The sequence below is a fragment of the Ambystoma mexicanum genome, chromosome 6p (assembly GCF_040938575.1).
Source record: "Ambystoma mexicanum isolate Mex_15411 chromosome 6p, UKY_AmexF1_1, whole genome shotgun sequence".
In the NCBI taxonomy this organism is placed as follows: Eukaryota; Metazoa; Chordata; class Amphibia; order Caudata; family Ambystomatidae; genus Ambystoma; species Ambystoma mexicanum.
Genome location: NC_090935.1, coordinates 1218487503 through 1218509061, shown reverse-complemented (window position 1 = coordinate 1218509061; position 21559 = coordinate 1218487503). Strand labels below are relative to the sequence as shown.

The window sequence follows — 21559 nt, the reverse complement described above, 5'->3', positions numbered from 1 at the left end:
TCTTGTATGGCGACATTTTCGCTGCAATATTAACACATGGAACCCACCAAAGGAGGTAGTGTATGTGTCTGACATTTTTACACTGTCTGTCACTAATGTGGAGCAGTAACACCAGAATCCACATGCAAACGACCCGTTTACAGAACTGGTGATTGCCAGATTGGTTTCAAGCCAATGCTCGCAACAGGCGCAAAGGTTCCTGAACTGGTGCATTGTATGCTCAATCCGTGAAATCCAAGACCATCAGAATAGGTGTTAATTACCGAGCATGTCGGTAAAACATAATCCAAAATTTTCGGGAATTTACGCCAAGCCCAGAATCGGGAGCTCGGTCTCTAAGAGCCATTTAGTTCTAAGGGTTTGCTCTTCAAAACAAGTCTCCCTCATGGTTTTACTGGCTACAGTGTTGAATTGTATATAATAATCATGACCATTGATATATTGCACACCACAAAGTAATTTGTTCTTTGCAGACTAATAGCAAAACTTCTTGAAAACAATAGCTTCTAATTTTGTATCCACAATCTACGCAATCTGCCTCCATGGTTGGGCACTTTTAATTGTAATGAGCCTGCCAACCTGAGGCATCTTTCTAGACTGGGGTATGTGTGCCTTTTTCATACAGCTACGTATCTGTGCCCTGCATTTGAACTACACCTTTCTCGTAGCTGCTATTTCTAAAAATGTTCCTGTACCTATGCTCGAACACAACTAACCTCGTACTGGACTGAAAATGTTGCCCTTCAAATGCTTCTTGTTTATTATTCCGATTCCAGCTAGTCGGAAGAGGGTAAGGAAGACTGGTAGGCAGCCCCATGCATATTTTCATTGCTGCAGGAAAAAAAAAATCAACCTGGGGGATTTGATCGCGATGTGGGGACGGTGTCCAGGGATTTTGTATCCTGTAATTTCTTTGGTTGAGAGGGGTGGCCCCAAAGGGGTCTGTGCCCCGGGCCCCAGGATTCCTTAAGATGGCCCTGCGGGGGTCTCCCCTGCATATATTTGCAGCAAAATGGTTCAAACGAAAATGTGATAGATTTGGCTGCGACCAACTCTACACAACGTAATGACATAGAACCGCTAAAGTGCACCAAGGTAGAAAACAAAATGTGGGAGCCCCTTTTCCAAGAAAGTACATTGCTTAAATAACCTTCTCTAGGTGTTGGTTCCAGTTATGAAGGGCCTGCAGCCAGGTTTTAGCCCATTGCACCCTTCACAAAGGAGAAGGGAGTAGTTTCTTACCTGTAACTCCATTTCTCCAGCGTTGGTATCTTTCATGGATTCACATGCTTAGAATATTCCCCGTCGTCAGACTGGGAACCCTCGGTACACATATATAGTCGTTTCCTATAGGAAAAAACTTCCGACACTTGTGTGTCCTATCCACATCTACGTCCTCCCCGAGGACGTCCACGCATGCCCCATAGGACGTAATGGTATAAAAGCCCCGCCCCCGCGGGTCCCGTCAGATTTCGACCCCTCCAAAGAAGAAAGGGGGAAACCTGTTTATGCACATATCCTGCACATTGCATTTCGGGGAGGCTGGTGGGCGCATGTGAATCCATGAAAGATACCAACGCTGGAGAAATGGAGTTACAGGTAAGAAACTACTCCCTTCTCCAGCATTGGATCTTTCATGGATTCACATGCTTAGAATAGATTGTATAGCAGTATCCTAGAAGAAGGAGGTGAGAATGCAATGCAACATACATTACAAAAATAAACCACTCCCAGTCGAAATATATATATATATATATATATATATATATATATATATATATATATATATATATATATATATATATATATATATATATATGCGCACGTAAGCAGTAACATATTTATATAAAGGCGATACATCAAGGGAAAAACCAAACATCGGCAAGGTAAAAGACAACAGTTTCACCATTTGGCTTACCTCATTGAAAAAGATGGCGCAGCACTGCCCTTCCCATCTGTACTTCATCCGCATGCTGCCTTTCCAGGCAGTAATGGCATGTGAACGTGTGTGGGACTGACCACGCCGCCGCCTGGCAGATGTCTGTCAGAGGAATTCCTGCCCATAGCGCCGCGGAGGAGGCTGTCGATCTCGTGGAATGGGCTCTAGGGTGCCCTTGTAGGGGTCTCCCGGCCTTGGAGTGACTAAAAGCAATTGCCGACGAGACCCATCGGGCCAGTCCTTGCTTGGAGATTGCCCTTCCTCTCGTCGACGGACCATATGCAATGAACAGCTGTCTGGTAGTTCTGAGTTCTTGCGTTCTTTGCAGATAAAACTTTAACGCTCTTTTCACATCGAGCGTATGAAGAGCCTTTTCCGCCGTCGACGACGGGGTCGCAAAGAAAGTAGGGAGAGCAATGGTCGAGTGCTTGTGATAGACCATCGGTACTTTCGAGATGAAAGTAGGATTAGTTGATAGTATCACTTTATCTTTAAAGAATCTCATATATGGAGGGTCTATGACTAATGCCTGTAATTCCGACACTCTTCTAGCTGACGTAATGGCAATTAAGAAAGCCAGCTTCCACGATAGGAACTGCATGGATGAAGAGGACATTGGTTCGAAAGGAGGTTTCATTAAAGCCGCCAACACCACATTTAGACTCCACGACGGTGGGAACCGCTTCGTAGGGGGAAAAGTTCTAAAGAGACCCCTCATGAAATGTTTCACCAGTCTGTCGCTGAATAACGGTGCGGAATGTCTCCTTCTCGTGAACCTTGAGATGGCCGCCAGGTGCACCTTGATGGATGACGAGGATAGCCCACTCTCTGCTAGGTGCAGAAGATACGGTAAAATTTGTTCAGGAGTTACTTCCCCAGGCCGTATTTCGTGCTGTGTTTGCCACCACATACAGAACCTTCGCCACTTGCATATGTATGACTTGTTAGTGGAAGGAGCCCTAGCCGCCTGTAGAATTTTCCGGCAATCCGACGAGACTTTCAAATTGCCAAATTCTGCAAAGTCAGGAGCCATGCCGTCAGGTTGAGGCTGTCCGGATTGTGATGCCACACCGTTCCCTTGTCCCTGGATAGGAGATTCGGAACTTTCTGGAAAGTTATCGGTTTTTCCAACGATAGGTGTAGTAGGTCGGAAAACCACGGTTGTCTCGGCCAATACGGTGCCACCAGAATGACCCGCCATTTGTATCTGCGAATCCACTGTATTGTCCTCCGTATAAGGGGAAACGGAGGGAAGGCGTACAGGAACTTGTCTGTCCACGGAAATGAGAACGCTTCCCCTAGGGATCCTTTCTGAGGCCATCTGCTCGCGAACTGCTCGCATTTCTTGTTTTCTTTCGTTGCGAAGAGATCGACTGAGGGGTGACCCCACCTTTTGAAGATTCTTTGCAGCTGAATGGTGTCCATCTCGCACTCGTGTATCTGAGCCATGCTCCTGCTCAGGGAATCCGCTTGTACGTTCTTCACTCCTGGGAGATGGTGAGCCACTATAGATCTGTTGTGTTTCAAAGCCCAATGTCATACCTTTTGAGCCTCCACAGAAAGGGTCCTGGATCTCGTGCCTCCTTGTTTTATCAAGTAGAACATGGCTGTCGTGTTGTCTGTCAGCACTCTCACTCTCGACCCCTTGATATGTGGGAGGAATGATTTCAAGGCCCATCTCACTGCCCTCAGTTCCAGTACATTGATATGTAGGCGTGATTCGGTGGGAGACCATCTGCCCTGGGTTTGGTGGTTGTCCATGTGTGCTCCGCAGCCCGTCAGGGATGCGTCCGTGATGATGGTATACTGAAATTCGGGTTCTTGTAGAGGAACCCCTCTGTCCAGGTTGTGAAAGCTTTTCCACCATTGGAGGGCTCGGATGATTTCGTTGTCGTCGACGGTTAGCCTGTCCGACCACCGACCCGTGGACTGCTTCCATCTGTCCGCTAGGAATTCCTGAAGCGGCTTCATGAACAATCGACAGTTGGCTACTAGATGGATGCAGGAAGCCATGGAACCTAGGATCGCCACATACTTTCTCACTGAGAGTGTGCCATGTAGACGTAGTTGACTCGTCAGCCGATTGATCTTTGACATTCTGTCTAGGGAAGGCTTCACTATTCCCGACTGGGTTTCGAATTGAGCTCCCAAGAACTTTAAGTTCTTTGATGGCCTTAGAGAGGACTTTTCGAAGTTCATCGCGAACCCCAGTCGTTGCAGAAGCTGTAAGGTAGCCTGTACACTGTCGTTGGTCGACGCAGAGGAGGATCCCCTCACCAGCCAGTCGTCGAGGTACGGGTATACATGATGCCCTTTCTTTCTCAGCCAGGCTGCCACGGGCGCCAAACATTTTGTGAACGTTCTTGGGGAGGATTTGAGACCAAACGGGAGCACTGCGAATTGGTAGTGTGTCTGACCTACCATGAACCTCAGAAACTTCCTGTGTTTTTGACACATAGGGATGTGGAAGTACGCGTCCTGCAGATCTAGAGATGCCAAAAAAATCTCCCACTTGAACAGACCTGATCACTTCCTGCAGCGTGAGCATTTTGAATTTCTGGTTCTGTAAGGTCTCGTTGAGGTCGCGTAGGTCGAGAATGGGACGCCATTTTCCGTTCGGCTTTTTTACCACGAAACACCGCGAGTATACCCCTTGGCCTTTCTGCGATGCAGGGACTAACTCTATGGCACCTTTCTGTAACATAAGTGCTACTTCCTGCAGCAAATTGTCCAGATGTGGTTGGGGTAGGGGTATAGGTGGACACTTTGGAGGTTTGCATTTGAATAGTAGAGAATGTCCGTACCTCACTGTGTCCAACACCCACTGATCTGTTGTGATGTTTTCCCATTCTTTGACGCAGCTTGACACTCTTCCTCCCAGAACGGTGCGCTTTCCGTCATTGCTGGTCTTTCTGTTTGCTCGTCGACGACGAATAGGTCGGTCGTCTCTTGGATGACTGGAAGTTTCTGCGCCGGCTTGAGTTTTGAGAGGCGCGTCTATATCCTTGGGAAGGGTACGCCGATCTGCCGAAGGATCTATCCCTGGGTGTAGAAAATCTTGAGTTGCCAGATGCCCCTCTAAAGGGACGAAAGGATCGAAAGTGTTTACCACCCTGAAGAGCACCCAACGACCGTGCCGTATCCGAATCCTCATTCATGCCCTTCAAGGCCTCGTCCACCGTTTCTCCGAAAAGAAGGTCACCTTCGAAGGGCATGTCCAATACCTTATACTGCACCTCGGGTCTGAAGTTGGTGTACTTAAGCCAAGCCTGGCGTCTTAGAACAACTCTGTTGTTTATCTGCTTAAAACCCGAATCTGCCAGGTCCACCGCTATGTTAATAGCATGATTCGACGCCTCTTCGCCCTCTCGTACCAGAGACATCGCCGTTCTTCTATGTTCCTCCGGAAGGTGGTCCAGTATAGGGGCCAGTCTGTGCCACATCTCCCTGTCGTACCTGGCCACAATAGCCAGAGAGTTGGCTGCTTTCACAGTTGCAGCACCCACGGAAAGAACCTTCTTACCAAACACGTCTTGGCGTCTTGCCTCATTATCCGGAGGGGTAGAACACTTGTGTTGAGCCTTGGCTTTCCTCGTCGCCGCTGCCGACACCACTGAATCAGGTGTAGGTTGGGACGAAAGACACTTCGGGGTAGAGTCTGGCACTTTAAATTTCTTTTCAATGCGGCCTTTGACGGCCGGTTCAGAAAACGGGTGACGCATGGTTTGAACACCCTGTTTCCAGACATGATCTAAAATGGGTATTGAGAATATTGAGCGTCTATTCTTACCCATATGATCGAATAGAAAGCAGTCCTTTTTCTCCTCCTGCTGGGCCAGGCCAAACTCCTTACATGCTTTTTCCATCATTGAGTGAAAAGCGCCAATATCGTCTGGTGGCGATGGACGAGTGGGGCTCTTTGGTGTTTCCAGTTCCACATCCGAAACCCAGGATGGATCCCTAGATGGAGACAGGGAGATATCCGATGCTGACCCACGGTCAGATAAAGAGTCCGAAAGCTCACCCTCCTCCTGGACTACTGGAGTCACCGGAATTCCACTCGTTTTGGTTGGACGGTGTGACGGGCCGGGTTCGTCGATGGGGGGGGTCGACGCCACAGGTGGAAGCCTTTCATCCAACGATTTTAGCAGCGAGTGTAAGGAGGACAGGACCTCCATGGACAGGGCCGATTGAGCGTTTGGAATATTGGTAAATACCTGAGAGCAGGTTGCTCCTGATGGCGACTTGGCTCGTAGCCCAAGGTCTTCCGGGCCCGCAATCCTGAAACCGTCGTCTTCCTTCAAGGAAATCGACACTGCTTGTTCCTGCAGTAACGTGTCCGGCAACCCCATATCAAAAACTTCTGGTCTCCAGGCCAGAACTTCGGTCGACGAGGACATCGTCGCCGTCGTCATCGGGTTGATGACGGGGGAAACCAACTGCGTCAGAGGCAGTGAGGGCACTGACTGGTTCGTCGTCGTCGACGGTGGGCCTGCAGGTGGCTTAGGCGGTCCCGCCTTAACGGTGCTCTCCCTGCGTTTATCCGATTCTCTACTCGTGGCAGATCTATGAGGATCGCCCGAGGAGGATTTTGGCCTTTCCTTTCCTTGTTTTTTCGACGATGATGATGATGGTATCTTTTTTGAAGATTCTTTTGAAGACTCCTTGGAAGAGTGGCTTCGTGGAACATCCCTTTCCACCGGTCGAGTCTTCTTCGCCGGTGGTTCCGACGAGGTTGAACGGCGCGGGGATCCCGATGTTTTCGTCGAGGCGACGCTGCGCACGGAGCCCACCTCCGACTGAGGGTATGCTCCCGCCCCGTCAATTAACCACGACACCAGCCGCCGATTCCGATCTTTCAGGGTTTTCTGAGAAAAACCCTTACATATTTCGCACTGGTCTGCGGAATGGTGAGGGTGAAGGCAATAAATACAATCTAGATGGCCGTCCCCCTCGTAAACCTTCTTCAATCCGCACGTGGCGCACGGGCGAAACAACGGTTTGCCCGACATTCTGGTAAAACCAAAAAAACCTCAGAGGCTCGTTCGGTCAACCGAGCGAGTAATTTCAACGATAGCCTAGAAAGTAGAGACTACGCGAGGAGATCCCACTATCTTTGGAGACGGTTGAAATCTGACGGGACCCACGGGGGCGGGGCTTTTATACCATTACGTCCTATGGGGCATGCGTGGACGTCCTCGGGGAGGACGTAGATGTGGATAGGACACACAAGTGTCGGAAGTTTTTTCCTATAGGAAACGACTATATATGTGTACCGAGGGTTCCCAGTCTGACGACGGGGAATATTCTAAGCATGTGAATCCATGAAAGATCCAATGCTGGAGAAATATCCATTTGCGAATCTGACTTGTTAGACCCACAAGGCAGTCCCGCTGCTTGGCAATTCTGCCTCCGAACAAAGTACCATCAACAACCCCAGACCTGTGTCCTCAGTAATGTGAAGCCGAGCCTCTTTAAGGCACAGTCAGCAAGGGGTCCACGCCTGGATTACCTTTAATAACTTAGTGTAACACCCCACGTTTTACAAATGTTACATGTTTACTCTTCTTGGGCCTCATCACTGAGGTGAAACTGGGCCTCGACAAATGATGCTGTGAGCTAAAACGTGTTTGTAGACCCTCCTGAGTGGGAAACGTCCCTTTGAATAGGTTATGTAAGCCATGTTCATTCTCAGTAGAGGGGCAACCACTTTGTTTTGTAAATTATCCTGAATATACTTTGTACTTCATTTGATGAGAATATGAGTTTACAATCACGCAAAACAGAGAAAAGAAGGCTTCTGTATTGGCTGATCAGCCTCCAAATATAACAGATCATGATGTTCCTGTTTTATTAGAACAGTGGCATGCCGATCTCTGTGACCTTGCAGTGATCCAAATAGCGCACTCCACAAGTGCTACCCGGGAAGTGGAGCGCTGCTCTCAGCCGAATGGGTGCAGAAATTATCTCACGATTTTGTCATAACATGTTCTAGTCCTATAGACTTGCGCTGGTCATCTGACATCCTGCAATCAAAAGATAATCAACTTGACCTTAGGCAAGAATAACTGCATACTGGTTTTTAGTAAGGACATTGAAATGGGTACAGAGTTGATAAACATTTTACTGGAGTACACATCATTAGGGCTATTGCAAGCACTAGGCAAGCTAGGCACTTGCCTAGGTTGGCACAGTTAAGGGGGTGGCAGTGCACCGATGCCATTTGCGGAAGCATCAATTGTACTTCTATACTTCTTGTAAACTAACACAACCGAACTGAAACCTCATTAAGGGATTTGTAGTTGTTAAGGGGAGCAAAGTGTAGGCTGCATACCTGTGTTCCGCAGAGCTACATTCTCCAATTGCATTAGTAGGGTCCACGCTCGCAACCCAGAGTGTAGAAAGAGAGGTTTTGGGCTTTTGGCTTCCTGTCCGCTGCCTTCAAGTATGGGAGTACAGTAGCATCGTCCTTCTAGAACCAGGGGCTTCCAGGCAGCATGGCGCTGCCTTCCTTTCTCTGACGCAAGGTCCCTGGATGCTCCCCATCTAACCAAAGCATGATCAACCTACCCTGGTTGCGAAACTACGCTGCCCTGCATTGCAGCTTGTAGCCAGAGTACAAAAAGCAAGCTACAGTGTACACCAGTTGGAATTACAGGTGTATGTATGTGGGGAGAACAGGATAGGAGGAGATTGGTCCCTGCCTTATGGCCTTTCGTAAGGTGTATCCTGATCCAACTGTAAGATCTGTCAAACTCGAACAGAGAGCTACTCACCTGAACCACCTGCTGAGGTGAGTTAAGACGACATGGGGATAATGGGCAGTTTAGTGCTATTGAGCAACCATTAACCACCGACAAACATGTTTCCTTTGTCTGCGACCATCATGAATCTTGGCACTGTTAGTTCCGAGCAGTATGGTCCTCATTATGAGTTTTTGCAGAATTACTAGCAAACTCGTTTACTGTTCTGGCCACTCGGTCTGGCGCATTTACCATGATATTATGATTTGGTGGTAAGGTAGTATTGATCACCATTTTCTAAAGTCCACAGGAGTCCGTGGGGATTTTTGCAGATTTACCACGAGCATTAATTCTGCCATGGTAAATGGGAAGTTTTTTGGAGGTGAAGTGGAGAATTCAATCCTCCACTTCACCTCCAATCAAGGAATTCAGTGACACAGTCAATTTGGCAGTATTCCGGGACATCCCATTATAAGGATAGGGACTTTCACGCAGATTGCCTTTCCCGGGGGGCGGGCCCCAGAGCACCCGCCTACTCTGCAACCCCTACTTCCAGCCATTCAAAAAGACACGTCCAGTGTCGGGCTAGGGTGCTAGTGGTGTGACCGAATGCCAGTGTGATGAACTTATGTCAAATACCTTGCTCTGAGGGTCACCACTAACCATCCATCATCAAGGCACACGGCTGCAAAGGTAAGGAATGGACAGCAGCATTTTCATCTGCTCTTGAGAACATATAGCCAGTAGGGCAGAGGCAGCAGCACAGCAGCACTGCAACCCTATCCCACAAACACTATTGCATCATTGACAGAGGTGGTGCAAGCTTCTCTCAAACACACAGAATTGGTGCACCAAGGTCAGTATTATTATTATATTTATTGGGCATGGACCTAGCTTCGAGAATTAATAGAGAGCTTTACAGAGGTATACAACAGCAGCGCATGCTACTGATACACACACATAACAGGCACAACATGGGTAGCAGTGGATCATGCTTCCCTTCCCTCACCCAGATATAGCAATATTTGCAATAGTGAAAATGTCCCTTGCTGGCAGCCCAGGCAGACAAGCAGCTAGTGGCAGTGCAACCCTCCCAGACACAAACACACTCAGAACAAGTTCAGTATGGCAAAAACAGATGCAACCAAAACAAGTATAGCACGTGCAGCAGCAATGTAAGCTTCCTTCATGCACAACAAGTGTAGCATGAACAGCAGCAGCCCATGCTTTAATCACAACCAAAGAAACAATACAAAATGAGTAGGGGATGTACAAGCTTCCCTCAGAAGCATAATAGGCGTGGCAGTGGCAGCAAGCCGGTCACAGAAACATATGCATAGATGTTACATCGTGTGCATCCGCAGAGCCCTATTTTCTCACATACACACACAGGAAATATAATGCATGGAAAAGAACCAAATAAAACATCCTACACAGGGATACATTGCACAATTTAAGCTTCATATACATGGAACTGTAGAGGAGTAGGTGGATGCATTTTACCTAGCTCCTGCCCACTCACTGCTCTCATAATGGAACATCAGGAGAAGGGCTATATGTGAACCCCATCGAGTGTATGAGAGAAGATATGCCCTTAGACAGCCGTACCAAATGTGCCCTCACACTGAAAGGATGGAAAGATACCGTATGGAAGGATGTCAGCATGTACCACTGCACATTATGGAGCACTGAGTAAAATCTGACAAGGGCAGGGTGATGTCATGGAGAGGATGTATGAAGCCATGCTGAAATGATATGAAAATACAAAAGTAACGCTGTAACTGAAGTGACAAGAGAATCATGTACGAAACGATAAAGTAATCATGAACGCCAAAGAAGACGAAGTAACTTTCTGGCCAATAAACGTAAATATGAGGTAACTCAAGGTAGAAAGGATACATAGAAACTTGCTATAGAGGAATATATAACGTGGCTAGGTTGGCTATTACTGGAAAATGGACCCCGGCTCGTGTAAATATTCAATTCAACTACCTCAGGAGCCGATCAGAGTTGCAGAGTCAGAAGCGCTGAAAGAACAGCTTTGTGTGCGAAACAAAGAGGAGTCAATGTTGGCTTGGGATCAAGGAAGCTATTTTTAGGGAATAGCTGCAAAGCACGAAGGGAGGCAGATGGATGAGTCATTATGTAAGATATATTTCTGTGAGACTAAAAGAGAAGAACACATTTGCAAGAGTCAAGTATTGGATACTTAAAAGTATTTAAAGTCTATACAAGGTGGAGTGAGCAAGTCTCTAGAGGCCAAAATGAGCAATGATACTCAGAATAATTAAATCAAATAGCAGTAAATAAGAGACTGAAATGAAGTTGTGGTCTCTTCACATGCGACTCAGAAGTCGAAAACAAGAGCTATTCATTAAGCCTTGCATGAAGATAGTAATGTGCTTTCACTCCCTCGAATGTCCTCGAACAGAGAACAGGCTACAAGGTTAACTACAGATGGGAAACTTTAGCTCATGGCTGGTCTGATGAGAGATGATGGACTAATTGGGAAAGTGAGGCGTAATCTAACGTGATCCAAGCACCTGAGTTTCGGCTTAATTACGTGCTGCTAGCCGAGTCGAAAGTCAAAGGTTGGGTGAGAATGCCAACCAGTCAGTTGGTATATGGGGCAACCTTCTATACAATGTTGCATGGACCAACCCACAGCCATTTGGTTGCTATAACAGTATCATATACATATTTAGAGGTAGTTTGAGGGTTGTTTTACAGATAAGAGACAGCCAATTTAATACTAACCCATATCTATTCTATAAGTGTATATGTTCCCCTAATCCAATCTTTCCCGCTAATAACTTTTATGGTTTGTGATGCAGGATGACGTCATAGAGGAAGCATACTGGTGCATAAGACCCTTGTATATTCAAGTTTATGTGTGAGTGTGCAAGACCCTGTCTGATGTTTGTCAGTTGACCCTGCTTTATTTACTTGAGAATAAAGTAGTACTTTGCCATATTCCTTGAGTCTGTCAGGTTATTTGGTCTGAGATCTTTATTGGTAATTCCATCTAGCACAAGAGATGCTTCAAGGTGCTAGAGCACATGTTGGTAGCAGTGCAGATGTTTCAGGTCTAAGTGACCTAGGCCCAAATCCAAATTCTTGGACTGTTGGCTGCTCCCACCATTAGCCAGAAGACTGCAGAGCTTCCTGTGGAGAACGGTGCGCAACAAAAATCACATGATAAATGATGCAGTTGGCAGGTTACCCTTTCTGAGTCGGCAGCAGTGGTAGCTTCCCTTATGCAGGGAACAGATGGGCTGCCTGATGCAAATAAGCCAGCTCACATTTTCACCCCGATTCATGGAATTATTTGCGCGTAAAATGCCCTTTGCGCACCATTCTTCCCGAAATCCCCATACCTCAAACAAGGATTTTCGGGCAGAAAGTCACGCAAATGAGCATTTTAGGCTCAAATAATTCCATGAATCAGGCTGTTTGTTTTACAAAAGATTAATAACACGTCATGGTATTGTATAGTGTACTGCTGAGGCTCTGAGCCAACTGAGTGTCTGCTGTGACAAAATATCCAATATGATCAATTATTCTTGTAATTGGGAATGTAATGTGTAATAACTGAAATTGAAACACAGTTTGATATGCTTGACTGCCAGGATGATTCAGGGGATACCTCTGTTTGTTAAAACATGTTATATAGATATGTGTGCCTTTGTCAGATGACTGAAGCTTGATGACAATAACACCTACTGTGCTACAAAACAATGTACCTGCACCAGAAAGTGCAAGTTACAAAACTAACATAGCAACGGTATGGTGCTAGCCTAGAGCTCAAGTGTTGCAGGTCATACCCTGGCTTAGCTACCAGATAGCACTGTTATTCTGAACAGTTCACCTTATCTAATGGATTTAACTGTACTGTCGTTGGTGAAAGGTGTGACGTCTCAGATTCTGGTGGAACTCTTTAGCCCACTGCCTTCGCTTCCCTTTCAGCGTAGACATTTCAGTGGGCGGAGTCTTTAAATGGGTGAAAGCTAAACAAATAACACAGTCCTCTGATGAGCTTATTCTCAGGTCTCATTATTTGACACAAAAAAGTTTTGCTTTTTTCTACAATTTTAAATGTTCCTTTTCACATCATGAATAACAATCTACAAGTCTGTATCAAACAATAACTATAAGAAAGGGACCCTATGACACAGTAGTAATCAGCCTCATTACGAGGTGGGCGGTAAGGGAGGACCCGCAAAGGGACCTCGGAATACGGAGGTAAGGGATTACCGACATCGGCACCCTTACCGGTGCCGGTAATTCCTTACCTCCAACCTCGGAATGACCCCCATCATGTTGGTTTGGTTTGTAATTTGAAATTTCTAAGTCAGGTTTACAAAACAGGGTATTATTTTAGCTCAATAAAGTCAAACATCCAATAATTGCACCTTACTGTACAAAAGAACTGTAAAACAATTTGGGCATGGGCTGAAATTTAAGACTGGGCGCATACCCAAGCTTCACCCTTTAGTCAAAGTATGTCATTCGGTGCAAATCATGGAAACTCGTGATGTCTTACCTTCCAAAATTGGCAGGCCCTGAAGACTGGTTTAGGTTTCAGCGTAGACTCTTCAAAAAAGCCTCACTCGTAGTTTAATTGTGCCTACAGTGTTGTTTAATATAAATAATATTGACCCTGGATATATATATTGCACACCACAAAGACATTTGATTCTTGGCTCACTCATTTTAACACCATTTCAAAACTGTGGATCTCTTTTAATCTTAGTCTATGTTCAGATAAGGGCAACTTCCTTGTAAATTCTAATCTATATCATCTTTCCTTGCTATGGTAGGTGTTTACCTTGCTCGATGCTCCCTGTCTTTTCCCTGCACCTATGCTTGAGCATGTGTATGTTCTGTGAGGCTGCTAATCTGAGTTTGCTGTCTAAACTGGGGTGTTTATAGCTTTTGCATATGGCTACTGATATATGACTTTCATTTATACTGCATCTCAAATACCTTCCCCCTTAAAGCTATTGTTAAAATATGTCCTGTACCTAGGTTAGAACACAAGTACCATCATTGTGGACCTTGGAATGCCATTTGTTTATTATTGGGATTAGAGTATGGATGAAGGGTGTGAAAGGACTCCACAGGAGTTCAGGTGCTTATTTTGATCACTGCCAGTGCAGCATATCAGGTTGTGATACTAATGAGAGCGTGTAAGGGGGTTAACTAGATGTGACTGGATCAGTTCATTTCTTAGGTTTGGGGGTTCTAAATGTGTTTGTGCCCTAGTCCCCGGAATCCCTTAAAATTGTGCTAACCCATACAGAAAGGGCAGCAACCCAACAGGCAGCAAAAAATTAAGATTCTCTCAGACAGAAACACTGGTAAAACCGGCACAAAATATACAAGATTATCTAACATGTAGGTTACATTTCAGGTTTGTATCACATCAGCAGAATATGTTTTGCACTGGCAGGAGCAGTGAAAGCATCCCACGGACATACACAATACAGCGCAAACAGCACAGTGCATACTTACTTCACACTGACATAACAAAAAAACCTGTGCAAAAGCAGTAGAAGGCAGTCTCACAATAGCACATGAAACAGCAGTAGACTCTCCATTCAAATAGACAGGTCTTAGGTCAGGCCTGATCCCTTCATGGTACAGGTACAGTTAAGTGGGCGGCAGTGCAGATGTGCAATAATGAGATTGGAGAAATCATATCAAAACATTTATTGCAAAAGAGATCAATAATCTTTTCATGGCAATTGATTGGTTGGACACAAAGCAGTGTCTGAATGATAGTCAACACTATCCTGAGAAAACAGGAAATTCTCGTTTTCGTTCTAAATAGAGTGGAGTTGAGAGATATTTATTTCACCAATAGTTCTTCCCTTTGGGCTCTTTTGTACACTCTGGTGTTGTAGGGCAATCTAGATGGGGGTAGCGTATATGTTAGGAAAGCTGCGGGGCCAAGGCCAATGGTTAACTGGTCAACAGGGAAGTCTAGCGATGTCCTGGTGGGCCCCTACACAATAGGCCTCTTTATTCTGCGTCTACTTCCCTTACCTTACCATCTCTCCCCATCACCACATCCCTTTGAAACATTACATTTTTCATTGAGCTTTCAATGTGTTATTCCTCATTGTAAAAAAAAAGCATCATGTCAGTTTATTGTTAGGGGTTATTTATTTTATTTATTTATTGTTTATTTGTACTGAGCTTATACAGGAGTGAAGTGCTTCAAAGCCCTTCAAGGCGGGAAGGGAGCAAGGGAATACAGTAGTCATTCTTAGGCCTTGAAGTTTCCGAATGATCTAACAAAAAAGTAACTAGCGTACTAAGCCTGACAGCATTTCTCCTAGAGCAAGTGCATGAAGTGTTTCAGGCGCAACCAAACTAGGGATGGGAGCCAAAGGGGGAAGAAGACATAACTTACTAATCCTAGTAGATTCAGGTCATGCAAGTCTTCAGACGGACGTGCGGGGGCGGAATGTGGGGGGTAAGTGTGTCAAGTCCAACAGGGCCCTGGGTTAAGTGCAGAGAGGTTACACCTCTCATGATTGATAATTCATTATGTGCTTATACACACATGTTTCAAAGTGCAACCATGCATGGGAGGGGATAGGGAGGACAAGACAAACAATCTTGCTAGGCAAGGTACATTCAGATCATGCAGGAGAACAGAACAGGATGTGCATGGGGGAGGCAATAGGGATCAAGTGCGCCCAGCCCCGTCAGAACATGAGTTCAGTGCAGAGAGATACCACGTTCATGGGTCATAACAGAAGTGCAGTAGTGCTGCATCAAGTGCAAGGCCTGGGGGCAAGTGCAGAATGCTGGTGAGGAAAGCTTGGAACCTGTGAGGCTCTAAAGGTACACCAGGCAGTCAGTCAACGAAACTGAGCAGACGTAGAGGAGAGGGAGCGAGAGAGCAGAAGGCAGTGGTTAGCAGGGGAGATGAAGAGAGAAGGAGGAGGCGAAGAGGAAAGTCTTGAGAAGTTTCCGGAATTGAAGGAGATCCTGCTCAAGAAGGAGAGATACAGGGAGGCTGATCTAGAGGGAGGCGCCTGCAGTGGATAAAGATCTCCCGCCAATTCTCTGCTTGGAAAAGCGGCTCACCCACAGAGAGTTGGAGGAAGATGAGTGGAGGGCTCAGAAAGGACAGTATTTGGGAAGAGCATTGCAGGTAGAGTGGGGCCCAGGCCCCTGAAAGCCTTGTGGACAATGGTCCACAAGTGGGATCTTGAACTTAATCCTTGCAGCCAATGAAGGGATTTCAGTGCCAGAGAGATGCGGTCCCTGGGCTTAAGGCCAAGGATAAGTCTTGCGGTTCTGTTCTGGATGTGCTGAAGAGGACAGAGGGAAGAAGAGGGCAAGTTGAGAAAGAGGCTGTTGCAGTAGTCTAGCTTATAGAGGACCAGAGCTCTGGAGACGGTGAGCCTCTGGGGGAAAGTGAGAAGGTGCAGTTGGTAGTGGGACTTTTTAGAGATGTCCGTGATGTGAGACGAAAAGGAGAGAGTGGATCGAAGATGACCCCAAGATTTTTTGCCTGGTTGGTAGGTGGAGGCACAGGGCCAGGGAGGCTGACCAGAGGGAAAGAGGGAAGGTGGGAGCACAGGTCCCGATGAGGACACCCTCTGTTTTACTGGCGTTGAGCCTGAGGTTGTTTGCAGCACACCGTGACTGAATTGCAGACAGTCAGGTATGAGGGAGGAAGAGGCTGAGGGGAGCCTGAAGGAGAGCTGCCTGTCATCCGCATACCACTGAAAGTTGGCAGTGAAGGTGTCTATCATACAGGCCAGAGGGGGGCATGTAGTCATTGAAAAACAAGGGAGACAGGTTAGATCCCTGTGGGACACCGCACGTAGAGAGAGTGATAGAGGAGAGAAAGGACCCCAATTCCACCTGGGATGGCCGGTCAGAGAGAAAGGAGGTTATCCACAGCAGGGCCTGGTCAGGGATGCCAAGGGTGTCACAGAGACCTGCGATCAGGGTGTTGTGGTTCACCGTATAGAAGGCAGAGGCGAGGTCGAGTAGAATGAGGACAGAGGGAGAGTTAGAATCAATATTTGAGAGCAGATCTTCACAGGTGTTCAGAAGAGCAGTTTCCGTGCATCTGGATGCTCTAATGCCAGACTGGTGGTCATGGAAGCAACCAACAGATTCAGTGTGGAGGGTAAACTGAGAAATAGTCAACTTCTGCAGGAGTTTGCCCAGGAAAGGAGTGATAGAGATCAGGTGGTAGTTTGCCAGAATGGAAGGGTCAGCAGAATGTTTTTTGAGAAAGGGGTGCACAAGGGCGTGCGCAAGAGCGGTGTGGAAAACTCCAGTGGTGAAGGAGAGGTTGCAGAGGTCAGCCAAGGCTGGGGCATGAAAGTGAATGTTGTCCTTGATGGTTTTCAAGGCACAGGGGTCCACCTGTTTGGAGGAGGCTTTCATAGACCGGACTTGTCTAGTGACATCTTCAAGTGTGACAGGGGAGAGAGAAGAGAGAAGAAGGGGAGGGGTGGGGGTGGTGGTGGCCAAGGGCACTAAAGAGATGTTGGTGCATGAGGTGGTATGGAAGAGAGAGGATAGGATATCCTATGTTTTTGAGGTGATGTGTGCAGCCATGGCCGAGCAAAGGGCCTGTGAGGGTGCAATGGTGGAGGAGGCTGTGGCAGGATTGGCTAGTTCCCTGCAGACTTTGAAAAGTTTGGCCGTGTTATTGGATGCTGCAGAGATGCAGGCTTGAATAAAGACTCTTTTCTTGGAGCAGAAGCAGAGTCTATACTGCCTTTTTGGTAGGCTTTAGTCGTATTCTCATGACAGAGGCAAGAATATCAAGAGTGTTGGATACAGAGAGGTTTAAAGTTAGAGAGGGCTGTGTCAGTGTGGGAGTCAGCCACAGGAGTAGAAGGAGCAGAGTAGGTAGAGGCAAATGCAGCTACTGACACTCTTTTTATGGGTCGGATGACCTTGTAGACAGGAGGCAGTGCCTGGCTTACCAATGCAACAGGAGAAGAGAGCTTCAAGTGAGAAGATAGGAGGGAGTGATCAGTCCAGGAGAGAGAGCTAGTGAGAAGGATGTCAGTTGAGATGAGAGCATCCAAGGTGTGGCCAGCGGTGTGCGTTGGGACAGTGGGTAAGATGGAAATAGAGATAGAGTTGTAAAGATTGCGGAAAGGCCCTGAGGAGTCGGGTGAGTTGAGATGGATGTTGAGATCACCCAATAGGTGGAGTTGAGAAGAAGAGGAAAGGAGAGAGGAGGCCAGGTCAGCCCATTCCGAAAGGAAGAGGGAGGGCTGAACAGGTGGCCGATAGAAGGTGGCCAGCAGGAGTGAAGAGCTAGGATAGAGGGAGAGCCTGCAGACCAGGCACTCAAACGATGAATAGACCTGCGTGGGAATGACAGACACTGAGATCCACTCAGGGAAGATCAATCCTACTGCCCCACCTGGTCTGTTTAGTCTAGGCAGAGAGAGTATCTTGTAGCCTTCTGGGAGAAGTGTGTCAAAACTTGTGACAGAGCTATCATTGAACCAAGTTTCACTGAGGGCAAGAACATCAAGATCTAGGAGTTCATAAACAACACAATTCCCCCACAGTCTTGTTTGTCTGTTGTTATTTGTTTGATATATCTGGTTTGGTTTTAAGTTAATTTTACATTTTGATATGGTGGGATATGGGGTTATGGTATGAAATTCTGCTGTATTGCTTCCTGCTATTGTATATTTTGCAGTTCAATGACTTATGATGATGATACTGCTTGTTGAATATTGTTGAAAATGAGAAATAAAGAGTTGAAAAAAAAAAAAAAAGATCTAGGAGTTCAAGAAGGTTGCAGGTGTCAGAGGAGTGTTTGACAGCTGAGCAAGTGTTAAACATGGCAATGTGGAACAGATTGCCATCTGTATGCTGAAAGTGCAGTAGTCTGAACATAGTGCAGAGTTGGCAAGTGCAAAGACTGGCCGGGGAGCCTGGGATCTGTGAAGCCCTGAAGGTGAACCAGGCGACCAGTTAGTAAAACCTGAACAGAGGTAAGAAAAGGAGGAGGAGTGAGGCAGGAAAGAAAAAGAGAGGAGGTTAGCAGGGGAGAGGGAGAGAGAAGGAGGAAGCAAAGAGGAAGGTCTTGAGGAATTTCTGAAACTTAAGGAGCTCCGGCTCAAGGCGGAGAGAGGCTGATCCAGAGGGAGGCACCTGCAGAGGATAAAGATCTACCCCCAAATCTTTGCTTATAAAAATGGCTTACCAACAAAAAGTTGAGAGAAAGACAAGCGGAAGTTGGTGGTTAACCTCCGTATGGGGGCGAATGTGCTTTAAAATACACTATTTGGACGTATCATTGCAAATATCCTATTGTGGAGTACCCCCCTGAACCCACCCCAATAACCTCGCCACCTGCAAGCCACCCCAACTCCGCCGCGTCCCCCTCCTCCCGTGCCAACATTCTCACTAAAGTAGCTCGCACATGTAATATGGGGTCACCATGAAAAATATTTACATGGTCACTTTTGTTTCCCAGACTATCCATAGCTATGGCGATGTTAAATCCAGGTTCCCCAAGTAACACACTAAGCCGTTGGTTTGCAGCGCATAACTGGACCATCTGCTCATGCGCCGGCAGTGGCATTTACTGTAGTGGCAGTCTGCACATTACACATGTTGTTGTTGTATTGTCTTTTCGTCCAATCTGAAGCAACGGCTTCTGCTTTCATATGTCTTGGTGTGTCTCAAACCTCTCTATCGTCGCTCTCTTAGTCTACATAGTAAAACCACGTTATTTGTATGTGTATACATGGTTGTTTTTAAATAGAAAATTAAATGCGTTTCACTAAAAAAAGTTTTATATATACTGATATACTGAATAATGCTATATTTTGAGTTCACATATCATGACAAAGTCATCGAACGTGTTCTGTGATAAAACACATAACGTTGCATGCAATCAGATAACGTGCAGGACCCTTGGGACATAGCAGTGCATCCAGGCAAACATTACTGCATTGCAATGTATGTGGCGTAATATACGTATTTGAGGATGCATACCTTAATCCGGTGCATCAATGTTTTCAGCCGGCACAGGGCAGTGGTGCGATGATCATAGCAGTTTCAGTCAGCCCAGAGAACTACTCCAGAGTTTGCACGCCAAAAAGCAGCACTGTACATTCGACGGAAGCCGCGAAAGCGTCAACAGTGTCCATGGTAACCATCCTGGCCACTCAGACGCTAGGACGGTGAAATAGGAAGTGACGAAATGTTAAATCTATTGGCATGGCTACCGTACACCAGCGAAGGAGCGCCGAGGGATCGTGACAGGAATTAACGTAAGTGTACGTTGTAGCCACAACAAACTCACAACACATTCCTGTCAGCTCCGTCTCTCGGGTGGTAAGGCAAGAGCTTATTTGGAAACACATTCTGAGTGAACAATCACGCCACAAGAAAAACAGTGTTTTCTTCAACAACAAAAAAGTACATTACTTTGCACTCCTATTTCCTGTGAATGTAATGACAACACCAAAACATGCAGCTTGCAGCTCACCACCAAAGAGTCAACGTGAGCAGGAAAATGAATTCACTGCATTTCTGAAAATTAGCAAAACAACTCGCAACAAAATGCTGGCGTCCATCTGCTGTGACAGATTAGAAACTAACGAGCCCTTGAGCCTTCCGAGATAATAGAATTATGTCTCGGAATGCTTAGCAAGGGGGAGGGGAAGTCAATGGGAACAGCACTCACAGAAGTGTTTCTCTGAAACAAGGGCGGAATCTTTTCTTGCCGTCTTCTCTCCACAAATCTCAGGGTCAAAGACCCGAGGAGAAATCGTCTCAGGCTCATCCACTTTTCTCCCCAAAAAAGATAAATCAGTGGTGCAACACCATTCAGCTGTCTGGGCTTCAGCCCACCCTCCCCCCGAAATTTTGGGCTATGCTGACTAGATAAATGACTTAAGAAGACCTAAAGTTAGCTTATTAGAAATAGCTTATCAAAATGTATCGCTCATTAGGTTTCATAACAGACTGATATATACAATACATTCAATTGAAAAGAGTATTAGATTTATATTTGATAACACTTTTGTAGTTTGGATCATAATAATTTGGTGTTCTGTGGGCTTCCAATAGTTAGAAGTGCCAATAATACAAATAATTAAACTAGGATTTGGAATGTGTTGAGTAGTTCCAAATATCAGGACAAGATGTACACCAATGTGTGTTTCACCTCATCTACCCCCCTTCTCGTAACATTTATACAAACAAATTTAGTTTTTTGAGTGAATTGTGTATGCACTTTCTATTCATTTTTCCCAAGGCTGTGAAATAAGAATACTGTAATACTGTATTAGAGTCACAGGAGCACAGATTTGGAAACTTTGTAAAGCCTTGGAAAAGCCGCTGTTGGGGAAACCACCTGTTGGCAGGCTAGACTAGGACTATGAGCCTATGTTTTATCAGACTAGACTAGGATTATGCGACTATGTAAACAGTGTGATTTGATAGCTCCTCAAATAAAAGGAGATTATTGATTTGGTTGCAACAAAAGTCTTAGAATCATACCAAGTTTATTTTTATTATATTCACATTTAAATCTTATGGTGTTTGGAGTTTTCTTTGTGTATAGTATGCTTATGTATGGTTTTAGTATTAATTTATAGTGACAGTAACTAGGCCACTATTCATTGTATGTTTTGGCGCAATATCCATTCTCAGTATATATTGTATTCTGTATTACTGATAATGGCATAGGTTGATAGGGCCACCTTAATGGGAGTGTTTGTGGCAATTCAATCTCAGATCTAAACTAAGAGTCTAAGGGCCTAATTCACAGACAGGTTATACAATGGCAAACCTCCATTGGAAAACATGTATCCTCCCTCAAACAATTGCAAAACACAGAGGGCCTGCTTTAGAA

The 21559-nt window shown here is 46.0% G+C and overlaps 1 protein-coding gene and 1 long non-coding RNA gene across 2 annotated transcripts in view; one reads left to right on the top strand and one right to left on the bottom strand.

Moving 5' to 3' along the window:
- Positions 1–19811, bottom strand: part of LOC138510328 (uncharacterized) — a 746277-nt gene extending 726466 nt beyond the window's left edge. The window contains exon 1 of the mRNA XM_069625883.1: positions 19693–19811. Within this exon, the coding sequence (XP_069481984.1) occupies positions 19693–19707 (15 nt within the window). The 5' untranslated portion in view covers positions 19708–19811. The remainder of the gene's footprint in view (positions 1–19692) is intronic.
- A 95-nt stretch (positions 19812–19906) lies between these two features.
- LOC138511029 (uncharacterized) overlaps positions 19907–21559 on the top strand; it is a 48860-nt gene continuing 47207 nt past the window's right edge. Inside the window, exon 1 of the long non-coding RNA XR_011280547.1 lies at positions 19907–19970. This is a non-coding gene — a long non-coding RNA (uncharacterized lncRNA). The remainder of the gene's footprint in view (positions 19971–21559) is intronic.